Source organism: Apium graveolens, chromosome 6 (genome assembly GCF_009905375.1).
Source record: "Apium graveolens cultivar Ventura chromosome 6, ASM990537v1, whole genome shotgun sequence".
In the NCBI taxonomy this organism is placed as follows: Eukaryota; Viridiplantae; Streptophyta; class Magnoliopsida; order Apiales; family Apiaceae; genus Apium; species Apium graveolens.
Window position 1 is genome coordinate 17,676,424 of NC_133652.1, and position 19,971 is coordinate 17,696,394.

The following is a 19,971-nucleotide window of genomic DNA, read 5'->3' on the forward strand; positions in this document are numbered from 1 at the left end:
GGATATTTTGATTAAGCTTATTGATGTGAATGCCTAATTAAAACCTAACACATATCATTTTATACAAAATTTTGTATTTAATTTTTTGCACAAAGCATTTTCTTTTTTAGACAGTTAATAATGCTCTTAGATATTAGGGCTATCAAAAAAAAATTAAAAATCCGATATCCGTCCGAAAAATTTGCATTCGTATCCGAAAAAAGCGGATATTATCCGTATTTGAAATAAACGGATATTATTAGTATCCGAATCTGGGATATTCAAATCCGAAATCAAATACATATATGATATTTAAGTTATATAAACATATAATTATATATAATATAAACTATATTCTATTAGTTTATAGTGAGTGCATATGCATTAAATAATACATTTAAAAAATTTTACATGATTGTACACATACTTTATACATATATAAATATATTATTTGAGTTTAATCATAAAAAAATGTTCTAAAATTATCGTCAATACGGCAGGGTCATCAAAAAAATTCAAAAAATCAGATATCTGTCCGAAATATCCGAATTCGTATCCGATAAAAATGGATAATATTCGTATCCGGAATAAAGCGGATATTATCCGTATTCGAATCCGACGAATGCTGATACAGATATAGACATATCTGTATCTGAATTATCCGTTTGACGACCCTATTGTATACTAAATGGGGTGTAGTACCGAGAAGCACCGTCAGAGAAATAGAGAATGGTACGGACATGAGTGGCGTAGATAGCTTCCAACACTGATTTTATCATTACGTCTCGTATGAGATCTATATTTTACTCCATTAGTTCATGTTTGTTTCATGGTATTAAGTTGGGGATATGATTATAATTTTTAAAAAATTTCAATCCCATGTTTGTTTTGTAAAAAAATAATAAAGAGTTATCGAAAGATTATAATCCTTTAAATTATCATATCCCATGTTTGTTTTATTGTAATAGATAATAATACTATAATCCCCTCTAATAGTTGGTGGGAGGAAGTATTATTTTATTCACTATCAAAAGTCATTTTTTAAAGAATTATAATCCACTCATTGTAATCCAATGTAAAACAAACATATATTTGAAAAGTTTAAAGGACTATATTCCAATCTGAAAGATTATCCATCAAAACAAACATATGATAAGATAAAATTTTAAAGGATTATAGTCCAATGCGACACTTAATATGATAAGATTATTTTATCCATAGGACTAATTTTAATGGATTAGTTATCCCCGAATTATTACCCCGAAATTATAATCCCATGAAATAAACATGGGTGGTAATAAGATTGTAATTCTTTAAATTTTCCAATCTCACATTTGTTTTGTAAAAAAATAGTGAAGGGTTGTCCACTAATTATAATACTTTAAATTATCCTATTGCATTTTGTTGAAGTAGAGGATAGGACTATAATACCCTTTAATACGTGGTGGGAGGAGGTATTTTTTATCCTCTCTTGCAGGTCATTTTTTAGGACTATATTCCAAATAGAAGTGTAATCGAGCCGAGCCAAGCCGAATACTGTCAGGCTCGGCTCGAGCTCGATTAAAATAGTTCGGGCTCGAGCTCGAGCTCGAGCTCGAGCTCGATCGAGCCTTTAATTTTAAGTCCGAAGCCCGACTTCTAAAAGGTTCGGTAGGCTTGAGTTCGGCTCAAAAGCTCGAATTAATTCACTAAATATTAACAAAAATTCAAAATATGATCAGTTCGACTCGAGTTCGACTCGATAAAAATAAATATATATAATAAATATTAAATATTTACATAAAAAAATATTTATAATAAAAAAATTAAAAATAATAGAGGCTCGATTAGGCTCGCGAACCTTACAAGCCGAATAATTTGAAGCTCGAGCTCGGCTCGGTTAAAAATTCGAAAAGCTCGAGCTCGACTCGATTATTTTCGGGCCGAATTCGAATTTTTTAAGAGCCGAGCTCGAGTAGCTCACGAACAGTTTGGCTCACTTACACCTCTAATTTCAAATACTATCCCTCAAAACAAACATTATAGTACAATCATATACTTAATCTTTCCAAACAAACATATTATAAGATTATTTAATTCATAGGACTAACTTTGATAGGATTAGTTATCCTCAGATTATTATACCGGAATTATAATCCCATTAAACAAATATGACCCAAATAGTTAATTTGGTAAGACGACATGTGTTATTGTAAAAATAAAACATCATGTAAGAAATTTTAAAAAGATAATTATTTGTACTGATTGTCAGGATTTTTATGAATCGTTTTTCAAAAAAATAAAAAACTTTGGGTTTTGTATAACAAAATTTTTAAAGTAAAAATTGTCATCTATGATAAAGTAATAATCGATAAAATAATAATATCATTACAATACTTTTTTTCCCGATTGTAACATAATAATTCAGTGCATTTTTTCTTTCGATGAAATAATAAACTCGGTAAAATAATATTTTTTTGCTTAACATCAACTCTATCATTTTAAAGAAATTTAAGGGTAAAATATTTCATTTTCTTTACATGTTGTTGGTTTGCTATTACTTAGAACTCTATAAAAAATAATAAAAAATTAATTGCAAACATATATCGAACTGTGATTGATAATTTTTTCTCTAACTTCTTAAGTTCTATTGTAAAAAACAAATCCTCCCAACTTAAAATTTCAGGAGGTCGATTTTATCCGGTGATGAAAAATATAGAATGGGTAAATATATTTTGTTGTGATAGTCTATTAATTATAATATTATAGACTGAATGAACTGACTTGATAACTTTGTTACATCAGAGCTCCTGTATTTATACCTACAACAGAGCTAATTTACAGCTTGCATATCCCTGATCTACAGCCTACATATCACTTGATCTCAGCCTATCATGTCACCTGATCTCAGCCTATCGTATCCCCTGATATCAGCTAATATTATTTGATACAATCTCCTAATTACAACACATAATCCCCATATTTACATCCTAGATTTACATTAAAGGTTATATTGTTTATACAGCTCCTCAAACTTATGATTGTTGAACAATTAGTTTGCTGATGAAAAAATTGTGTCGGCTCTTCATTTGAGATTTTATAAAGAAATCAGCAAGTTGTTCTTTGGAGGAAACACGAGGTAGACTGATATCACCATTTTCAAATATTTTCCGAACAAACTGGCAATCAACTTCAATATGTTTTGTTCTTTCATGAAAAATAGGATTACTTGCAATTTTTACTGCACTTTCGTTGTCACAGAATAACGGTGTGGGAGAATGAAGCTGAATATTAAAGTCTTTTAACAGTCATCGTAGCCAAACAACTTCACTGCACATGGATGACATAGATCGATATTCAGCTTCAGTCGATGATTTGGATACTGTGGATTGTTTCTTTGATTTCCACGAAAGAAGTGAACTCCCCAAAAATATACAGTAGCTAGTAGTAGATCTGCATGTGTTAGGGCAGCCGACATAGCTATCATCAGAAAAGGCACGTAAATCTAAAGGACTAGTATTTGAAAAGAACAAGCCACGAGCCGGAGTTGAACGAAGATAACGTATAATGCGATGAACCGCCGTTAAGTGTAGTATGCGAGGATCCGAAACAAACTGACTCACAAGTTGAACGGCATGGGCAATATCTGGTCGTGTCACGGTGAGGTAGACCAAACTCCCAACGATGCTTCGATAAAGGGTCGGATCAGAGATTGAGAGCCATCTGTTTTACTGTATGTAACATTTAGCTCAAGCGGAGTATCCACAACATTATTATCAGTAAGACCTGCCATTTCAATGATGTCACAAGTATATTTTTGTTGACTAACAAAATAGCCATCAACATTTCTAGAGATTTCTAAGCCAAGAAAGTATGATGCAAGACCAAGGTCTTTCATTTAAAAAGAGTTCTGCAAGATATTCTTTAGATTCTGTACACCTTGGTGATCGTTACCCGTGATTAAGATATCATCAACATAGATGAGTGCGAAGGTAGTTCCGGCTGATGTAGAAGATATAAATAAAGAGTGATCATTGTGACTTTGACGATATCCAGATTTTTGTAACACCCCTTTTAACTTAAAAAACCAGGCTCGAGGGGATTGTTTTAATCCATATATTGCCTTTTTCAATTTACAAACCATGTTTGGTGGAACTGATAATCCAGGAGGAGGACGCATGTATACTGTTTCAGAAAGATCGCCATTTAGGAAGGCATTCTTAACGTCCATTTGGTAGATATCCCAATTACGAATTGCTGAAACAACTATCAAAGTACGCACAGTGGTCATTTTGGAAATTGGAGTGAACGTTTCAGCATAATCGATGCCATATTTTTGTTTATAGCCTTGAGCCACGAGGCGTGCCTTATATCGTTCTAAAGAACCATCATACCTTAACTTTAATGAGTAAACCCATTTGCATCCTATAACCGGATGATGTAAAGGCTTAGGAGCAAGCTCCCATGTCTGATTTTGGTGTAAGGCCTTTAATTCATCTTGCATAGCTTTACTCCACTCAACACTATCTGCAGCTTGTTTGTATGAATTAGGAATAACATAGGAATCAAGTGTTGATAAAAATAAAAACCGATCAGGTGGTTTTGTGTTACGAGAGGAGCGCCTTGGAGGCGGTGGTGGTGGTGATGGAGGAGGTGGAGAAGGTGTACTTAGAGATGAGTTATAACCTGTATCCGGAGTCCGTGATTGAGGAGCCATTGGAGGGGGAACTCTTGCTCGACGTTGATATGTAATGATATCCTGCACATTAGGTGGGAACGTTGATAGAGGAACATCATGCTCAATATTTGGTGTAGAGTAAGGATTGGAAGAGTTAAAATATGTCATATTTTTTTAAAAAAAATAACATTCCTTAAAATTCTCATTCTCTTGCCTTCTCAATCATAACAACGATATCCTTTTTCTGTTTCTGAATATCCAAGAAAGATGCACTTAACAGATTTTGTTTCTATCTTCGAATACTCGAATTTGGGAAGAAGGACATAACACGTACAACCAAAAACACGAAGCTTTCCGTAATCAGGTGGATAAGCAAATAACTTCTCTAGTGGAGATATGTTACCAAACACATGAGTTGGTAAACGATTGATCAAGTATGTAGATGTTGCCACAATTTCTGCCCAGGACGTCTTTGGTAAGCCAGCATGGATGCGAAGAGCGCGCGATGTCTTAATTAGGTGTCTATGTTTTCTCTCGGAGACACCGTTTTGCTGGGGTTGATGAGGATAACTTTTTCTGTTGAATAATTCCTTCAGTAGCTAAAAAGTGTTCAAACTCCTTTGAAATATATTCACCACCAGAATATGTACGAAGAATCTTGATTTTCCAGTCAAACTGTGTTTGCACCATAGCATGAAAATATTTAAATACTTGCGAGACTTTAGATTTGTGGCATAAAAAATATGTCCAAGTGTAACATGACCAATCATCAATAAATACAACATAATAATATTTTCCACTTAGTGAGCCTACACAAGATGGTCCCCAAACATCAGAGTGAACAATATCAAAAGCTGAGACATCATGATTTATTTTCTTAGAAAATGGTAAAATATGTGCTTTAAAGAGTGCACATTCCTCACATGTTTTATCAATTTCAGAATTATTATCAATCTAATCTGTCAAAGCATTAGAGGAAAACATGGAATTCAAAATAAAAGCATAAGGATGACCAAGATGATTATGCCAAAGTCTCCACAATTGATTAGATTTATTTACTTCAACAGTAGAAGGAGCAAGAAAACAATTCGGTGAGCTAGATGTAGGTGTGCTTGAAGGTACGTTGAAATTCAAGAGAAAGAGTTCCCCATGCTTATGGCCGCTCTTAATCACTTTCCCGGTTCTCAGGTCCTGGATCAAGCAACCAGAAGAAGAAAATGAGACTATGCAATTTTGTTGTACTAACTGACTGAATGATATCAAATTAGCAGATAATTTTGGCACATATAAAACATTCTCGAGATTTAAAGAGCCAATTTTAAATGACCCAACACGTGCGGCAGGATGGGTGTCTCCATTAGCAAAAACAATTTTTGTCCTTCTATCATATGGAGTGCTAGAATTAGAATTATCTAAATTACCAGTCATGTGATGGGAAGCACCAAAATCTATTATCCATGAGTTTTGAGTATTTGTCTTACCAACATTGGAGGCTTAAAGGGCATGAATGATATCAGAATCCTGAAGTGCTTGAATAACTTGCTGAATAAAGTCAGGTGAAGGAGAGTTTGACTGAGAAACATGATGCTGGTTCAAAATTCCAGTACTTTCAGCTGAAGTATTAGGCATGGAGGCCATATAAACTTTGTGACTTCGATTCCGTGGAGGCCCGATCTTGTAATTTTCAATCAGATGTCCTTCAGCCTTACAATATCGACAAAAGTGAGAAACAGTTGTGGTCCCCTTCCTTTTGGGGGCAGTGAATAGCAATATGGCCAGTCTCATGACGGATAAAACACTCACTTTTACTCATATTTCGAGCCTTAACTTTTTGGACAGCCGCACTCAATGCAGCATCATAAACATTTGCTTGGGAAGAGAGCGATTTCAATCGTGTTTGCTCTGCGAGTAGGTCTGGTAGAATTGTATCTACACTAGAACTTCCTCCTCGATTCAGAATAGTAGCACGAATAGGTTCAAAATCTTGTCTAAGTTTCATCAAAAATTGTCGAGCTCGAGTTTGCAGCCTGAGTTTTAGAACTGTTTCTAAGGCAGCCTCTGGAATCTTTTCTTCAATCATATCCATTTCATTCCAAAGAAACATAATTGCAGAGTAAAATTCTTGAATACTTAATGATTCTCGAGATAAAGAATTTACCTCTTGTTCAAGCTGATACATCCTCGCATCATTGGTTTGCCTATAGATACATTTTAGATACTCCCACATGAGATGTGTTGTACTTAATGGACTGAGATTTACAACAGTAGAATTCTCCACCGATTCCATGATCCATGTTTTGATCTTAGCATTGTTTATCACCCATTTAAACTGGTCTGCCTTCTCAGTTGGTTTGGGATTAGTATCGTCAACATAGTTCCATAGATCCTGACCTTCTAGAAAGTTCTTGAAGTAAGAAACCCATAGAAAATAATTTTTTCCATCTAGCCTTATCGCTAACCTGTGGTGCTGGGAATCCATTATACTCAAGATAGAAGAAAAAGAAGTGCCAGGTAAAAAGAAAACTAAAGGAAAATATACTGAACTGTTTAGAAATAAGAATCAGAAAGGATGCAGATGAGACTGCTGGGAAAGAAAAATCAGAAGGGATGCAGACGGGACTGCTAGAAAAAACTAAGACGGTGTTTAAGCTCTGATGCCATGATAATATGAGAGACTGGATGAACTGACTTGATAACTTTGTTACATTAAAGCTCCTGTATTTATACCTACAACAGTGCTAATTTACAGCTTGCATATCCCTGATCTACAGCCTACATATCACTTGATCTCATCCTATCATGTCACCTGATCTCAGCCTATCGTATCCCCTGATATCAACTGATCTTATTTGATACAATCTCCTAATTATAACAAATAATCCCCATATTTACTACCTACATTTACATTAAAGGTTATATTGTTTATAATTAAGATCATGAGTAATTTTGAGGTAAAAAAAAATTTAAAATATTTTTATTAAATAACATGATGTGATAATATAAAATAATATATTCTGGGACATTATTAATTTTGTGACCCACCATTTTTTAAAAAAATAATATATTATGTAAATAGTATTTATAGAATATATTATTTACTACTCCCTTAGGCAACTTCTGAACATTTGAAATGAAGAGTTCAACAAACACTCTTATTTAGTATAATTTCATAAAAAGTAAAATTTTAAATATAAGTTATGTAACTAAATATTATAGAACTGCTTAAAAAAGGGGCCCTAGCCACCTTTTTCAAATATAAAACTAATATTTGGACACTATTTTGTAAATTTGAAATTTCAACCACCAAAATGCAAAAGCGGGTAAAGTTGAGCCACCATTTTGCAATTTACTCTGTGGCCCGTTTGGAAAACTGAATTTTATTTGAAATTCTGGATTTGATCAAATAAGCTATTTGAGAATTTGGATTTGGATTTAATTTGAAATCCAGAACATTCAAATATTAGTATAAACATGAAAATTTGAAATGACAACTCAAATCCTGTCATTTAAAATTTCTGATTTGAAATGAAATTTAAGTTTCGAAACGCCCTCCTAGTTTATTTATGTATGGTATCATTAAGTCCAATGTGTAAGTTTAGCATCCTCTACAGTGTGAACCATCTTGTGTTCTTCTACGACACCCGTACTGTGTTCTCTCTTTCTTGTCCTTGATAAACCTTCTTCTAACTTTCTGTCAATTCTGAAAGCTTCACAACTTCATCTTTTACACTCCATACCTTCATCTTGCTTTCTTAGATTACATGCTTTTTCTTGGAGTAAAAAGGTCAGTTTTTTCATAAGTACCCCTTCATATTTTTCTATTCACAACGGTCATATTTCTTGCTCTAGTATTTCCAAAGATGCTAGCTTTGTTTTTATTCATTTTACTTGCATTCAACTCACTAAACTTGTCAAATTGTATGAATGATGAAGGGTATGCACTTTTATCATTTAAACAAGCCATTAATGATGATCCACAAGGGTCTTTTACAAATTGGAACACTTCTGATGAAACACCTTGTTCTTGGAGTGGTGTTACTTGTAAAGAACTAAAAGTTGTATCTTTAAGTATACCTAAAAAGAAACTTAATGGGATTTTATCACCTTCTTTAGGCTCTCTTTCTCAGCTTAGGCATGTTAATTTGAGGAACAATAAGTTGTTTGGGAGTTTACCTTTTCAGCTTTTTAGAGCTCAAGGGCTTCAAAGTTTGGTGCTTTATGGTAATTCTTTATCTGGGCCTTTACCATTTGATGTTGGGAAGCTTAGTTATCTTCAGACTTTAGATTTATCGCAGAATTTCTTTAATGGGTCATTGCCAAATTCAATAATTCAGTGCAAGAGACTTAGAACTCTTGTTCTTAGTCGAAACAATTTTACGGATTCTTTGCCTGATGGGTTTGGGACTAGTTTAGTTGCTCTTGAAAAACTCGATATTTCGGTTAATAGGTTCAGTGGTAATGTTCCTAGTGATTTAGGAAATCTGTCAAATTTGCAAGGAACTGCTGATCTTTCTCGTAATTTGTTTAGTGGCTCGATCCCAGCTAGTCTTGGTAACCTTCCTGAGAAGGTTTATATTGATCTTACTTATAACAATCTTACTGGTCCAATACCGCAAACTGGTGCTCTAATTAATAGAGGACCTACGGCTTTTATTGGAAATCCTGGGCTTTGTGGACCTCCACTGAAAAATCAATGTGATTCAATTGCAAATCCGCCTTCGTCGATTCCATATTTGCCAGGTGAATTTCCACCGCAGTATGGTGGTGATGCTGGTGGAAGGGGTGCAAAAAGAAGGGGTCTGAGTAAAGGATCTATAATCGCTATTGTTGTGTGTGATGTAATCGGAATTTGCCTTTTTGGCTTACTGTTCTCCTTCTGTTATTCAAGTGTCTGTGGCATGAGAAAAGGTGAAAATGGTTATGGTTCTGATAAGAAATCGAAGGAAAGGAGGGAATGTTTGTGCTGCTTCCTGAAGGATGAGTCAGAGACCTTATCTGAAAATGTGGAGCAATATGATCTTGTACCATTGGATACGCAGTTAGGATTTGACCTAGACGAGCTTCTCAAGGCTTCTGCATTTGTACTAGGAAAGAGTGGGATTGGAATTGTGTACAAAGTTGTGCTTGAAGATGGGAGAACCTTGGCTGTAAGAAGGTTAGGCGAAGGGGGGTCTCAAAGGTTTAAGGAATTTCAAACAGAAGTTGAAGCTATTGGGAAGCTTAGGCATTCTAATATTGTACCACTTAGAGCCTACTATTGGTCTGTTGACGAGAAGCTGCTTATATATGATTACGTTCAAAATGGTAACCTTGCCGCAGCAATTCATGGTGAGTCTAAATGAGTTCATCTCCTAAATGAAGATTTATAATGCTCACTGTTCATTTTTATTCAATTCAGTCTCTTGTTATATGCCTGCTGATTTTATTAACTTTATATTGTTCTTTAAAATGTACCCAGCTAAGCCAGGACTGGTTTCTTTTACACCTCTCTCATGGTCTGCTCGATTGAAGATAATGAAAGGAGTTGCAAAAGGCTTGGTTTATCTGCATGAATACAGCCCCAAAAAGTATGTGCATGGAGACCTGAAGCCGTCTAACATATTGCTTGGACAGAACATGGAAGCCCTAATTTCCGACTTTGGACTTGGACGTCTTGCTAATATAGCTGGGGGAACACCTGCCCTAGAATCCAACCGAATGCCTTCTGAGAAACTTCAGAAAAAGCAGCAAGACATTGCACCTCAACAAGCCGTTAAAGTAAACTCTCCTGCAATTTTTGGTTCTTGTTATCAAGCACCTGAGGCTTTGAAAATGATCAAGCCATCACAGAAGTGGGATGTTTATTCGTTTGGGGTTATCCTACTAGAAATGATTACTGGAAGACCACCTATTATTCTAGTGGACACTACAGAAATGGATATCGTTCATTGGATTAAGCTTTGCATTGAGGAGAGAACCCCGTTTATAGAAGTTCTAGACCCAATTTTAACGCAGGATGGCGACAGAGAAGAAGAAATAGTTGCCGTTCTGAAAATTGCAATGGCATGCATCCAGAGCAGCCCCGAGAGAAGACCGGCAATGAGGCATGTCTCTGATGCTTTGGAAAAAATACATGTTTCATCAGAATGAATGTTTTCGATTGAATAGCTGTTTCATCCGGATGAACTGTTTTTACATGACATGAGAAACAAATTAAAGTTGGTCATTTAAGCATGGAGTAAGATGAATTTTTCTCCACTGTGAGTCAAATGATCACAGAATTGTAGCACTGAAGATTTCTAGATGGACTTGTGTAGTGACAGGAATGATGGTAAGTTGTAGCATAGGGACCAAGGTTAGTAGCCAGTAGGTCCTTAGGTTTCATGAGCTTGTTAGAAGATGTTACAGGAGTCTTGTGATTATGCTTTTCATGAGTTTGTTTTACTGTAAAATTTGTCTTAATGTTGTCCTCTATTATAGGCGTTTTTGTGTATGTTGTACATTGATTTATGTATCAACTGGGTTTTGTGTGCTTTTGTAATGCAGCAAACATTTTTGTAAAATAAGAAGATAAATGTAATGTGAAACACATTTATTTAGAATGTCATTAGATGTCTTCATACTGATCACATACACACCAGAATCTGGAGACCATAGACATTTATTTAGAATGAGATGATCTGGTTCTGGTATGGCCTGCAGAAGTTAAAACACCATAATGAGCAAAACTGCATTGTATTGAATATTGATAATCAATTAAAGGTGTACCCCGTGAAGGGTTTGCACAAATTAGACTAAAGGTGATGATACTCAATCGTTTGGAAGTTTATTCTAGATATTATATAGTACTACACTGTTTGCACCTTGCAAGATATGTGATGATTTGTGTGTGCTGTGCTGGTATTCAGAATTTCAGATGCATCATACATCAAAAGGACTCGTAACCAGGAGCGGAATCAAGGAGGGCAAACCTAAGTGAAGCTGGAGTTTAGTTAGACTAAAAAATTTTGGTAATAAATTTTTATAAAGTAACGATTTTTAGTTAAAAATTAGAAGAAATTTTACTTTAGCCTTCCGATGTACCTTGAAAAATTAGCGATAAATCATAGTAGTCCCGATGTTTTCTGATCCTAGTTCGGCCCCGGCATGCAACTTAACATAAGCACAACAGTGTTGTTGAGCTGTAAACAGGAAGACATGTTGGAGAAATATAAGTTGGCAAAGTACATCATCATCATCATACTCTTTAGGGTTTAGTGGGCCATATGTAATTTACTCTATATAGAATCGGTGCCCATACTATTAACGAATTGTGTTATACAAATAATCCACTAGATTCTGAAATACATAATTTTTGTTCCACCTGATCACTTTTTCGCTGTCCCAACACGAGTTCATGTAATGTAATCATGGTATAAAAATTGTAAACTATTTCATAAAAAAGAAATTCCTTTGTTAGTAATTAATAGCAGCCACAGGGGCTAGTCTCACATTGTGTGGTGAATTAGTGAGAAGATGATGATCATGAATCTTTCCTGTAGGGGAATATGTAAAGAATAAAGATAATTCACATGCAGACCTTATTCTTAGTGCTAAAGTGAACAACCAAGGGGTAAATTATAGTTGACACAAAAGCATGATGCTAACCCCACATTTAGAAAAATGACACACAAGTGTAATACTACCTATCCTATGGAATTAGCTAGCTGGAATTGTAGCCTTGTGGTCTTCAAAAGTAGCTACTACATACTTGTTGTCTATGATTCTTCTGTATGTCTCAACTTCTTTTATTGGTGGGTTGATTAGTAATTATTGGTTATTTGATCATGTGAAATGTATAAAAACCGATCAATTAAAAAAGAAATGACATATTAGAAGATAAGGGAAAGGATAGAGAATCCGGGCTAATGATCACCATGTATAATATAAGTTTGGATCTATGTTATAAATTAGACTGGGTGTTTAAAAGTATGCTGTATCGAATACGAGGGGCCTTGAAAAGCCTCGTTTTTTGTATGGGGGTCGACTGGCAATTAATTTGTAAAGAAAAAAGATTGGTAGATGGGTATTTGACTATATACATACAGTGGTAGCTACTCACTATGTTTGTTGGAATGTTATATACTGTAGATTGTCAATTTTTTCTCAGCAGGCAGCAAGTACAGTTAGGCAGTAGCTGCACTGTTGGGTTCTAGTAATTCAAAGTTTGAAACGTCAATCATGCCTAAACTAACACCCGAGAGTGAACAAGAGTCGATTATCCGAATCATCAAAATTTGACCAAAGTGTGTACCAAAGGTCTCAAATTTGTTATATTTAGTTGAAATTTGTGAAAAAACAAGCACGGTGTATGAGTATGTTAAATTAAAAAAAATAATCAAATGAAATGAAATACTTAAAAAATTTGACCGGAATAAATCTAATAATATAGTATATCAATGCTACAGAGTACAGAGTGTTGCCGTGCTAGCATTTTCAATCAATTTTATTTTGATATTTTCAAGTTGTAAATATACGGACGACAACTTCATTACAGTAAAATTTTGAATTATAAATTCTTATTTTGAAATAATATGTATGAAACTAATACATTATATCCTTATGTTTTCTTTTCTAAGAACTTCTATGAGGTATCATTATACTATTGTTTCGTTTATATAATACCACTCCGTTAGTTCATCCGCCAAATCTTACTTTTAAGGGTACTAATTGAAAAAAATCAATTGTACAATGGTACCATTAATTATATATTTTCTCTCATTTTTTATAAAAAATATATAATTTTCTACTATTAAAAATTTGAATAAAAAAAATTATAAGAAAAAAAAACATTATGGTGATTAGAGAAATAACATTAATTTACCTAATTTAAACTAATTCAAGAAATTATAAATATTTATTTATATTTTTTCTAATATTTTCATGCTTTGTACTAACTATAATTCTAGTAAATAAAATAAATAAGAAATATGGATATTTCAAATTCTATTAGTATTTATTATTTATATATTTTATTGTGTATAATTTTAAATACGAAAAGCCATTTTTCAAATTGTTTTAAAATATTAGGTGGGATAAAAAGAAATATATGCATTGAACTCTTAGTTATAGTGTGTTATAAAATTGAGTACGAAACTAATTGATAACTTAAGACAATTCTATTAAATACTAATATTAATAGGATTAATTAATTAATATGGGAAATATATAGATAAATTATAAAAATTATGGAAAATTATATGATTTTAGTAGGGGAAAATGGTACCACAGAAAAGTAAAAAATATTTAAAGATATCACGTATAAATCAAAAACATTTAATGGGTCAAATGAAAAAAGCAATTATATAATGATATAATTCATAATTTTATAACATTCGGTTAATGTTTGTTTAACAAAATAAAATGATAATAGATGGATCAATTCATATATAGTATATAAAATGGTAACACTTAGAAATAAAAAAATATCAAATGGTATAAGTACTATTCATAATTTCCCTAACCAGATCTGCTTAATCCGTTATCAAACGAGAGCTCCTTTTTTCCCGAGCGCGGGAGTTAGAGCCTTTTTCATTAGTAGTTCAAAATTCGTTAATTTCTTCTTGTTCGGCATACGCTAAATTACTATTCTCTCCATTCCATATTATACGTCTATTTTGAAAAAATTACGCATATTAATAAAATTTTAGCTGGACAAGTTTTTTCCATTAACAAATGAGAATATAGCTAAATTTAAAAAAGCCAAATATTTGGAATAATAAATATATGAATGATTTTATAAAAATTATTATTAAATTTATATTAAAACAAGAGATAAATAATTAAAAAAATGATAATATGAGTATATAGCTAAAATTTAAAAACTAAAATATTGGAAACAATAAATACATCGGGACGTAAGGAGTAATACACTTAAAAAATAGAATATGGTTGGTATTGTTGTAAAATACTAGTTATATTATAAACACTAACCATGGAGATAGAGAGCGGAGAGATAAATGTGAAGTAGTAAAGAAATATAGCCGTTTGAGGTGTGCATTGCTTCATTCCGAAGAAGGCTATTTATAGTCAAAAAAAGGAACAAATGAATTTAATGCAATGTAAAAATTTTCAAGTCTAAGCCTAGCTTTACTATTTAATGTTTGACAATAACAATCAATTTGCAACACTTCCTTTGATTGTTATTTTGAAATGGATCATAGACTGACTCGTTAAAACCTTTTCAAAGAAAAACCCAATAGGATAAAAACTTTGACGAAGGAAAAAGAGTACAATCTTCCCTCGGAAAAACAAATCATTCTCCGAAGTTTTGTTGTAAAAAAATCCTTGAGTCGATGCATTTCAATGTTATGTCGTAACTTCCCAAATGTTTAATTCGGTAATGATTTCGTGAATAAATCAACAAGGTTGTCACATGACCGAATTTGTTATACATCAATTTTACCATTCTTTTGAAGCTCATAAGTGTAGAATTTTGGTGAAATGTGTTCGTCCTATCTCCTTTGATATATCCTTCCTCGAGTTGATCAATGCATAAAGTGTTATCCTCAAACATAATGGTGGGATATCTAGTGATGTCTGATAATCTACATGATTCCTGAATATTCTTGATGATAGATCGCAACCAAACACATTCTCTACCGATATCATGAATTGCAATGAGTTCTGAGTGATTTGTTGAGGTTGTCACTGTAGTTTGCTTCGTAGATTTCCAAGAAATGGTTGTACCGTAATATGTAAATACATATCCAATTTGTGATTTACCAAAATGAGGATCTGATAAATATCCAGCGTCTGCATATCCAATCAACTAAGATGTCGAATTTTCAGGAAGAATAATCTAAAGTCTATTGTTCCACGAAGATAATGAAATATATATGTTTGATCCAATTCCAATGTCTATCCATCGGAGCAGAGCTAAATCTAGCCAATAAATTCATAGCAAATGCAATATATGGCCTTGTATTATTTGCAAGATACATAAGTGCACTAATTGCACCTAAATATGGGATTTCAGGACCAAAAACCTCTTCATCATCTTCTCGTAGTCGAAATGGATCTTTATCAGGCTCTGAAGATCTAACCGCCATTGGAGTAGTCAATGGATGAGATTTATCCATGTAAGGTCTGTTCAAAACCTTTTCTGTATATGTGGATTGGTGGAGGAAAATTCCTGTTGACAAGTGCTCTACTTGTATCCCAAGACAATATTTTGTCCTTCCAAGATCTTTCATTTCAAACTCTGTATTTAGGTATATGACAACATCATTAACCTCCGTAACTGTTCCTACAAGATTTAAAATTATCCACATATACGACAATAATCACAAAACCAGATTGTGATTTTTTTATAAAAATACATGGAGAAATTTGGTTACTAATATACCAATTCTTTTGTAAATAACGACTTAGTCTCTTATACCAAATACGACCTGATTGTTTCAGTCCATAGAATGATCGTTGAAGTTTAATGGAGTATATATGACGAGGTTTCTTGAACTCATCCATTTTTAACCCTTCTGGGATTTTCATAAAAATTTCACTATCAAGTGAACCATACAGGTATGCGGTAACGACGTCCATAGGACGTGTTTCCAATTTTTTTAGATGCCATAACTAATATAAAACGAAAAGTAATTTCATCCATCACTGACGAATATGTCTCATGATAATCAATTCCAGACCTTTGAGAAAACCCCTGTGCTACAAGTCGGGCTTTATATCTTATAATTTCCTTCTTTTCATTTCATTTTCTTATGAATACCCATTTATTCCCAACAGGGTTCACACCGATTGGTGTTTGGATAACAGGTCCAAATACTTCTCTTTTACGCAATGAATTTAATTATGTTTGAATTGCGTCTTTCCATTTTGACCAGTCTTTTCTTCGACATCATTCATCCACACTTTGTGGTTCAGGATTAGAATTTATGTCTACATCCAATGCTGCGGAATATACAAATAAATCATCGATTATGACTTTAATTTGATCCCATAATTTCATATCATGCACATAATTTATTGAAATTTTATGATTGTTTAATCCCGTATCTTCAGGGACTGAAATCTCTTCAGGAGATAATACCACTTCAGGGGTATTTGCTTCTTCTGGAGCATGTGCCACTTCAGAGGCAATTTTTTTTCTTTTTTGTGGTGCAACATCTTTTGCACCGACCGGTCTACCACGCTTTAGGCGTGGCTTTGATTCTGTAACCAATTCTTTTGTATCTGATTTTCTGATTAGTATATCTATTCTAGCTGGAATATTTAATGCAAGTATATGAGATTTAGTTATATTTCTAGAATCGTTAAATGCGTCAGGCATTTGGTTTGCGATATTTTGTATATGAATAATTCTTTTAACTTCAAGTTCCCATTGACCGATATGTGGATCTAGAAAATATAATCCTGATGCATTCCATGTTATGTCAGGATTAACTTTATTTGAATGTTTATCTCCCCCCTAAGGGAGGAAACATAGACTCGTCAAAATGACAATCTGCATATCTTGCGGTAAATATGTCTCCGGTTAGAGGCTCCAGATATCTAATTATAGATGTGGAATCAAAACCAACATATATACCTACTCTTCTTTGAGCTCCCATCTTCGATCTTTGTGGTGGAGCAATCGGTACATATATAGCACTTCCGAAAATTTTGAAGTGAGAAATATTAGGAACCTGACCAAGTACCAGTTGTAGCGGAGAATGTTGGTTGTAGGAAGTTGGTCTAATCCTAATAATATTAGCAACATGAAGTATTGTGTGACCCCAAATAGATGTAGGTAATTTTGCTTTCAACAGCAGCGGTCTTGCAATAAGTTGGAGTCTTTTGATAAAGGACTCGGCTAACCCATTTTGTGTATGTACATGAGAAACTGGGTGTTCAACTGAGATTCCTACAGAGATGCAATAGTCGAAAAAAGTTGCAGATGTGAATTCGCCGACATTATCTAAACATATTGACTTAATGCAATGATTTGAGAATTGAGCTCGTAATTTGATTATTTGGGCAAGTAATTTTGCAAAAGCATCATTACGAGTTGAGAGAAGGCAAACATGAGACCATCTAGTTGAGGCATCGATTAATACCATGAAGTACCTAAATGGGCCAGATGATGGGTGTATAGGTCCACATATGCCGCCTTAGATCATTTCTACAAAAGTTGGGCTTTCAAGCTGAACTTTAGTAGGGGATGGCCGAGTAATCAATTTTCCTAAAGAACATGCTGAACATGGAAGGTCATTGTTGGAAAGAACTTTAAAATCTTTAAGAGGATAACCAGTAGAATTCTCTATAATACGACGCATCATAGAGACGCCATGATGACCTAATCTTTCATGCCAAAGTGTAAAAGATTTTGGATCTATGAGTTTGGAAGCAATGACATTGTGTGACTCGATAGTTTTAATTTTCATCATATATAATCCTGAAGAAAGTGAGTGAAACTTTTCTAAGATTTTCTTGTCGCTAGGATTAGCGGAAGTAATAAGAAGATATTCTCTATCAGCCTCAGAGGTAGTTTCGATGTGAGAATTATTGAGTCATATATCTTTAAAACTAAGAAGATTTATAGTAGACTTACTAGAATATAATGCATTTGGAATGTGTATGTGGGTACCATTAGGTAGGACGAAACTAGCTTTTCCAAAACCTTCAATTATATTAGATACGCTGGAAATCGTTTCGACTTGAGTTTCGGTTTTGGTTATTTGGGTAAAATATTTTCGGTTATGTAGAATCGTATGAGTTGTACCACAATCAGCAATGCATATATATTCAGAATCCATTCTGTATATAATTAAGAAACATAATTTATTTGATAAGAACATAATACACTACATAGTTCAAACAAAATAAAACACACAATACACATTACTATAATAATTATATGAAACTAATCTCCAGCCTCCCATATGGGAATTTCGTTAGATTCACTCGGACCATTTTTGCGTATTCCTCCAGTTGTGATTCTCGGGAAATCATCTATGTTATTGTTAGCGAAATTTGTTTATACCATTTTCTCTTTGATTTTTGAGAAGATTGGTATAGCTTAACAAGATGATTTAGGGCATGACAATTACATGTCCAGTGCCCATCCATGCCGCACCTATAGCAAATATTTAAGTTTTTCCTCCTCGTGGTGCCTTTCTTTTATTGTCACTTCCGGTGACCAGAGTTGTTATATGGACGAAAATGCCCATGGCTCCGACCTCATCCACGGTACCGACCTTGGCCCCGTCCACCTCTTTACCTTTTTCCACGTACATTCTGCTGGAACGACATGTTATTTACTTCAGGTAATTGGGCAGATCCTGTTGGACGGGATTGATGATTCTTAATCACCAATTCATGATTCTGTTCAACAACGAGGAGAGTTGATAGAAGATCCCCGAACTTAGCAAATTTGCGCTCCATGTATATTTTTGCTAAGTTGATATTGTTGGGGTGAAAAGTTGATAGTGTTCTATCGATTTTTTCCGTAACTTTCTCACCACGCATAATAAGTCTAGAACTTATTTTGAACAAAGCAGAGTTATATGCTCGGATACTCTTAAAATCCTGAAGTCTTAAATTAGCCCAATCATTTTCAGCTGCAGGTAGATAAACTAGTTTCTGGTGATCGAACCTATCATTTAGATTTTCCGATAAAATAAAGGGATCCTCAACTTCTAAGTACTCAGATTTTAAATCTTCATGCATGTGGCGTCGGAGAAAAATTATACAGGTAAAGTTTTCTTCAGCCGTGGATTTATTTTATGCCTTTATTGTATCGTTTAATATCTTTGAACCCAAGTGCAACTTTACATCTTATACCCATAATAAATAATCATCGCCAAAAATGTCCAAGGCAACGAACGACAAGCTCGTAATATTTTTCATACTAAATCTGAATTAACACAAAAATTATTAAATTTTAATTTATCAATGTAAATATTACATAAAATCCCAATTAATCGGATGCGTTAGGGAGTATGCAATAATCAATGTATATATCATTAAATCATTGATATTATAAACAGATTTATATATAAAATGACAAATGTATTTTCACCCGCCATACGGACATCTGCGTATGCAGGTTATCTCCGACCAATAATAAATTAAAGTGGACAATCCTGCATAAGTTAGTTAGGAGCAAAAAGTTATTATCCGATAAGTATGCAATTTATAAATTAAGGTTCCCACTATACTTCAGTATTACCCAAAATTGAATGATACCGTAAAATAATTTTAATAGGCGGTGTTTCGGCCATATATATTTAAATTATTAGTAAAGGGTGTAACCAATATACTCCGGTCATATATATTTAAATTATATGTAGAGGGCATAACCATGTCTACTCATATATATG

At 33.7% G+C, this 19,971-nt stretch overlaps 3 protein-coding genes across 3 annotated transcripts; 1 reads left to right on the top strand and 2 right to left on the bottom strand.

Moving 5' to 3' along the window:
* Nucleotides 1-6,341: 6,341 nt before the first annotated feature.
* On the bottom strand, nucleotides 6,342-7,115 carry LOC141664694 (uncharacterized). The gene has a single exon (XM_074470649.1). It carries the CDS (start codon nucleotides 7,113-7,115, stop codon nucleotides 6,342-6,344), a length of 774 nt encoding a protein of 257 aa, XP_074326750.1.
* Nucleotides 7,116-8,237: 1,122 nt separating this feature from the next.
* LOC141667509 (receptor protein kinase-like protein ZAR1) lies at nucleotides 8,238-11,151 on the top strand. Its single transcript, XM_074474034.1, has 2 exons — nucleotides 8,238-9,964; nucleotides 10,095-11,151. Exons 1-2 carry the CDS (start codon nucleotides 8,497-8,499, stop codon nucleotides 10,763-10,765), a joined length of 2,139 nt encoding a protein of 712 aa, XP_074330135.1. The 5' UTR covers nucleotides 8,238-8,496; the 3' UTR covers nucleotides 10,766-11,151.
* A 7,714-nt stretch (nucleotides 11,152-18,865) lies between these two features.
* On the bottom strand, nucleotides 18,866-19,318 carry LOC141664695 (uncharacterized). The gene has a single exon (XM_074470650.1). The coding sequence runs from the start codon at nucleotides 19,316-19,318 to the stop codon at nucleotides 18,866-18,868; it is 453 nt and encodes a 150-aa protein (XP_074326751.1).
* Between the last annotated feature and the right edge of the window lie 653 nt (nucleotides 19,319-19,971).

Bases quoted from the DNA above. Each gene is read 5' to 3' on its own strand.
- LOC141664694 (XM_074470649.1), bottom strand. From the start codon at position 7,115: ATGGATTCCCAGCACCACAGGTTAGCGATAAGGCTAGATGGAAAAAAT.
- LOC141664695 (XM_074470650.1), bottom strand. From the start codon at position 19,318: ATGCATGAAGATTTAAAATCTGAGTACTTAGAAGTTGAGGATCCCTTT.
- LOC141667509 (XM_074474034.1), top strand. From the start codon at position 8,497: ATGCTAGCTTTGTTTTTATTCATTTTACTTGCATTCAACTCACTAAAC. The intron at 9,965-10,094 runs GTGAGTCTAAAT...AAATGTACCCAG, and splicing joins CCTTGCCGCAGCAATTCATG to CTAAGCCAGGACTGGTTTCT.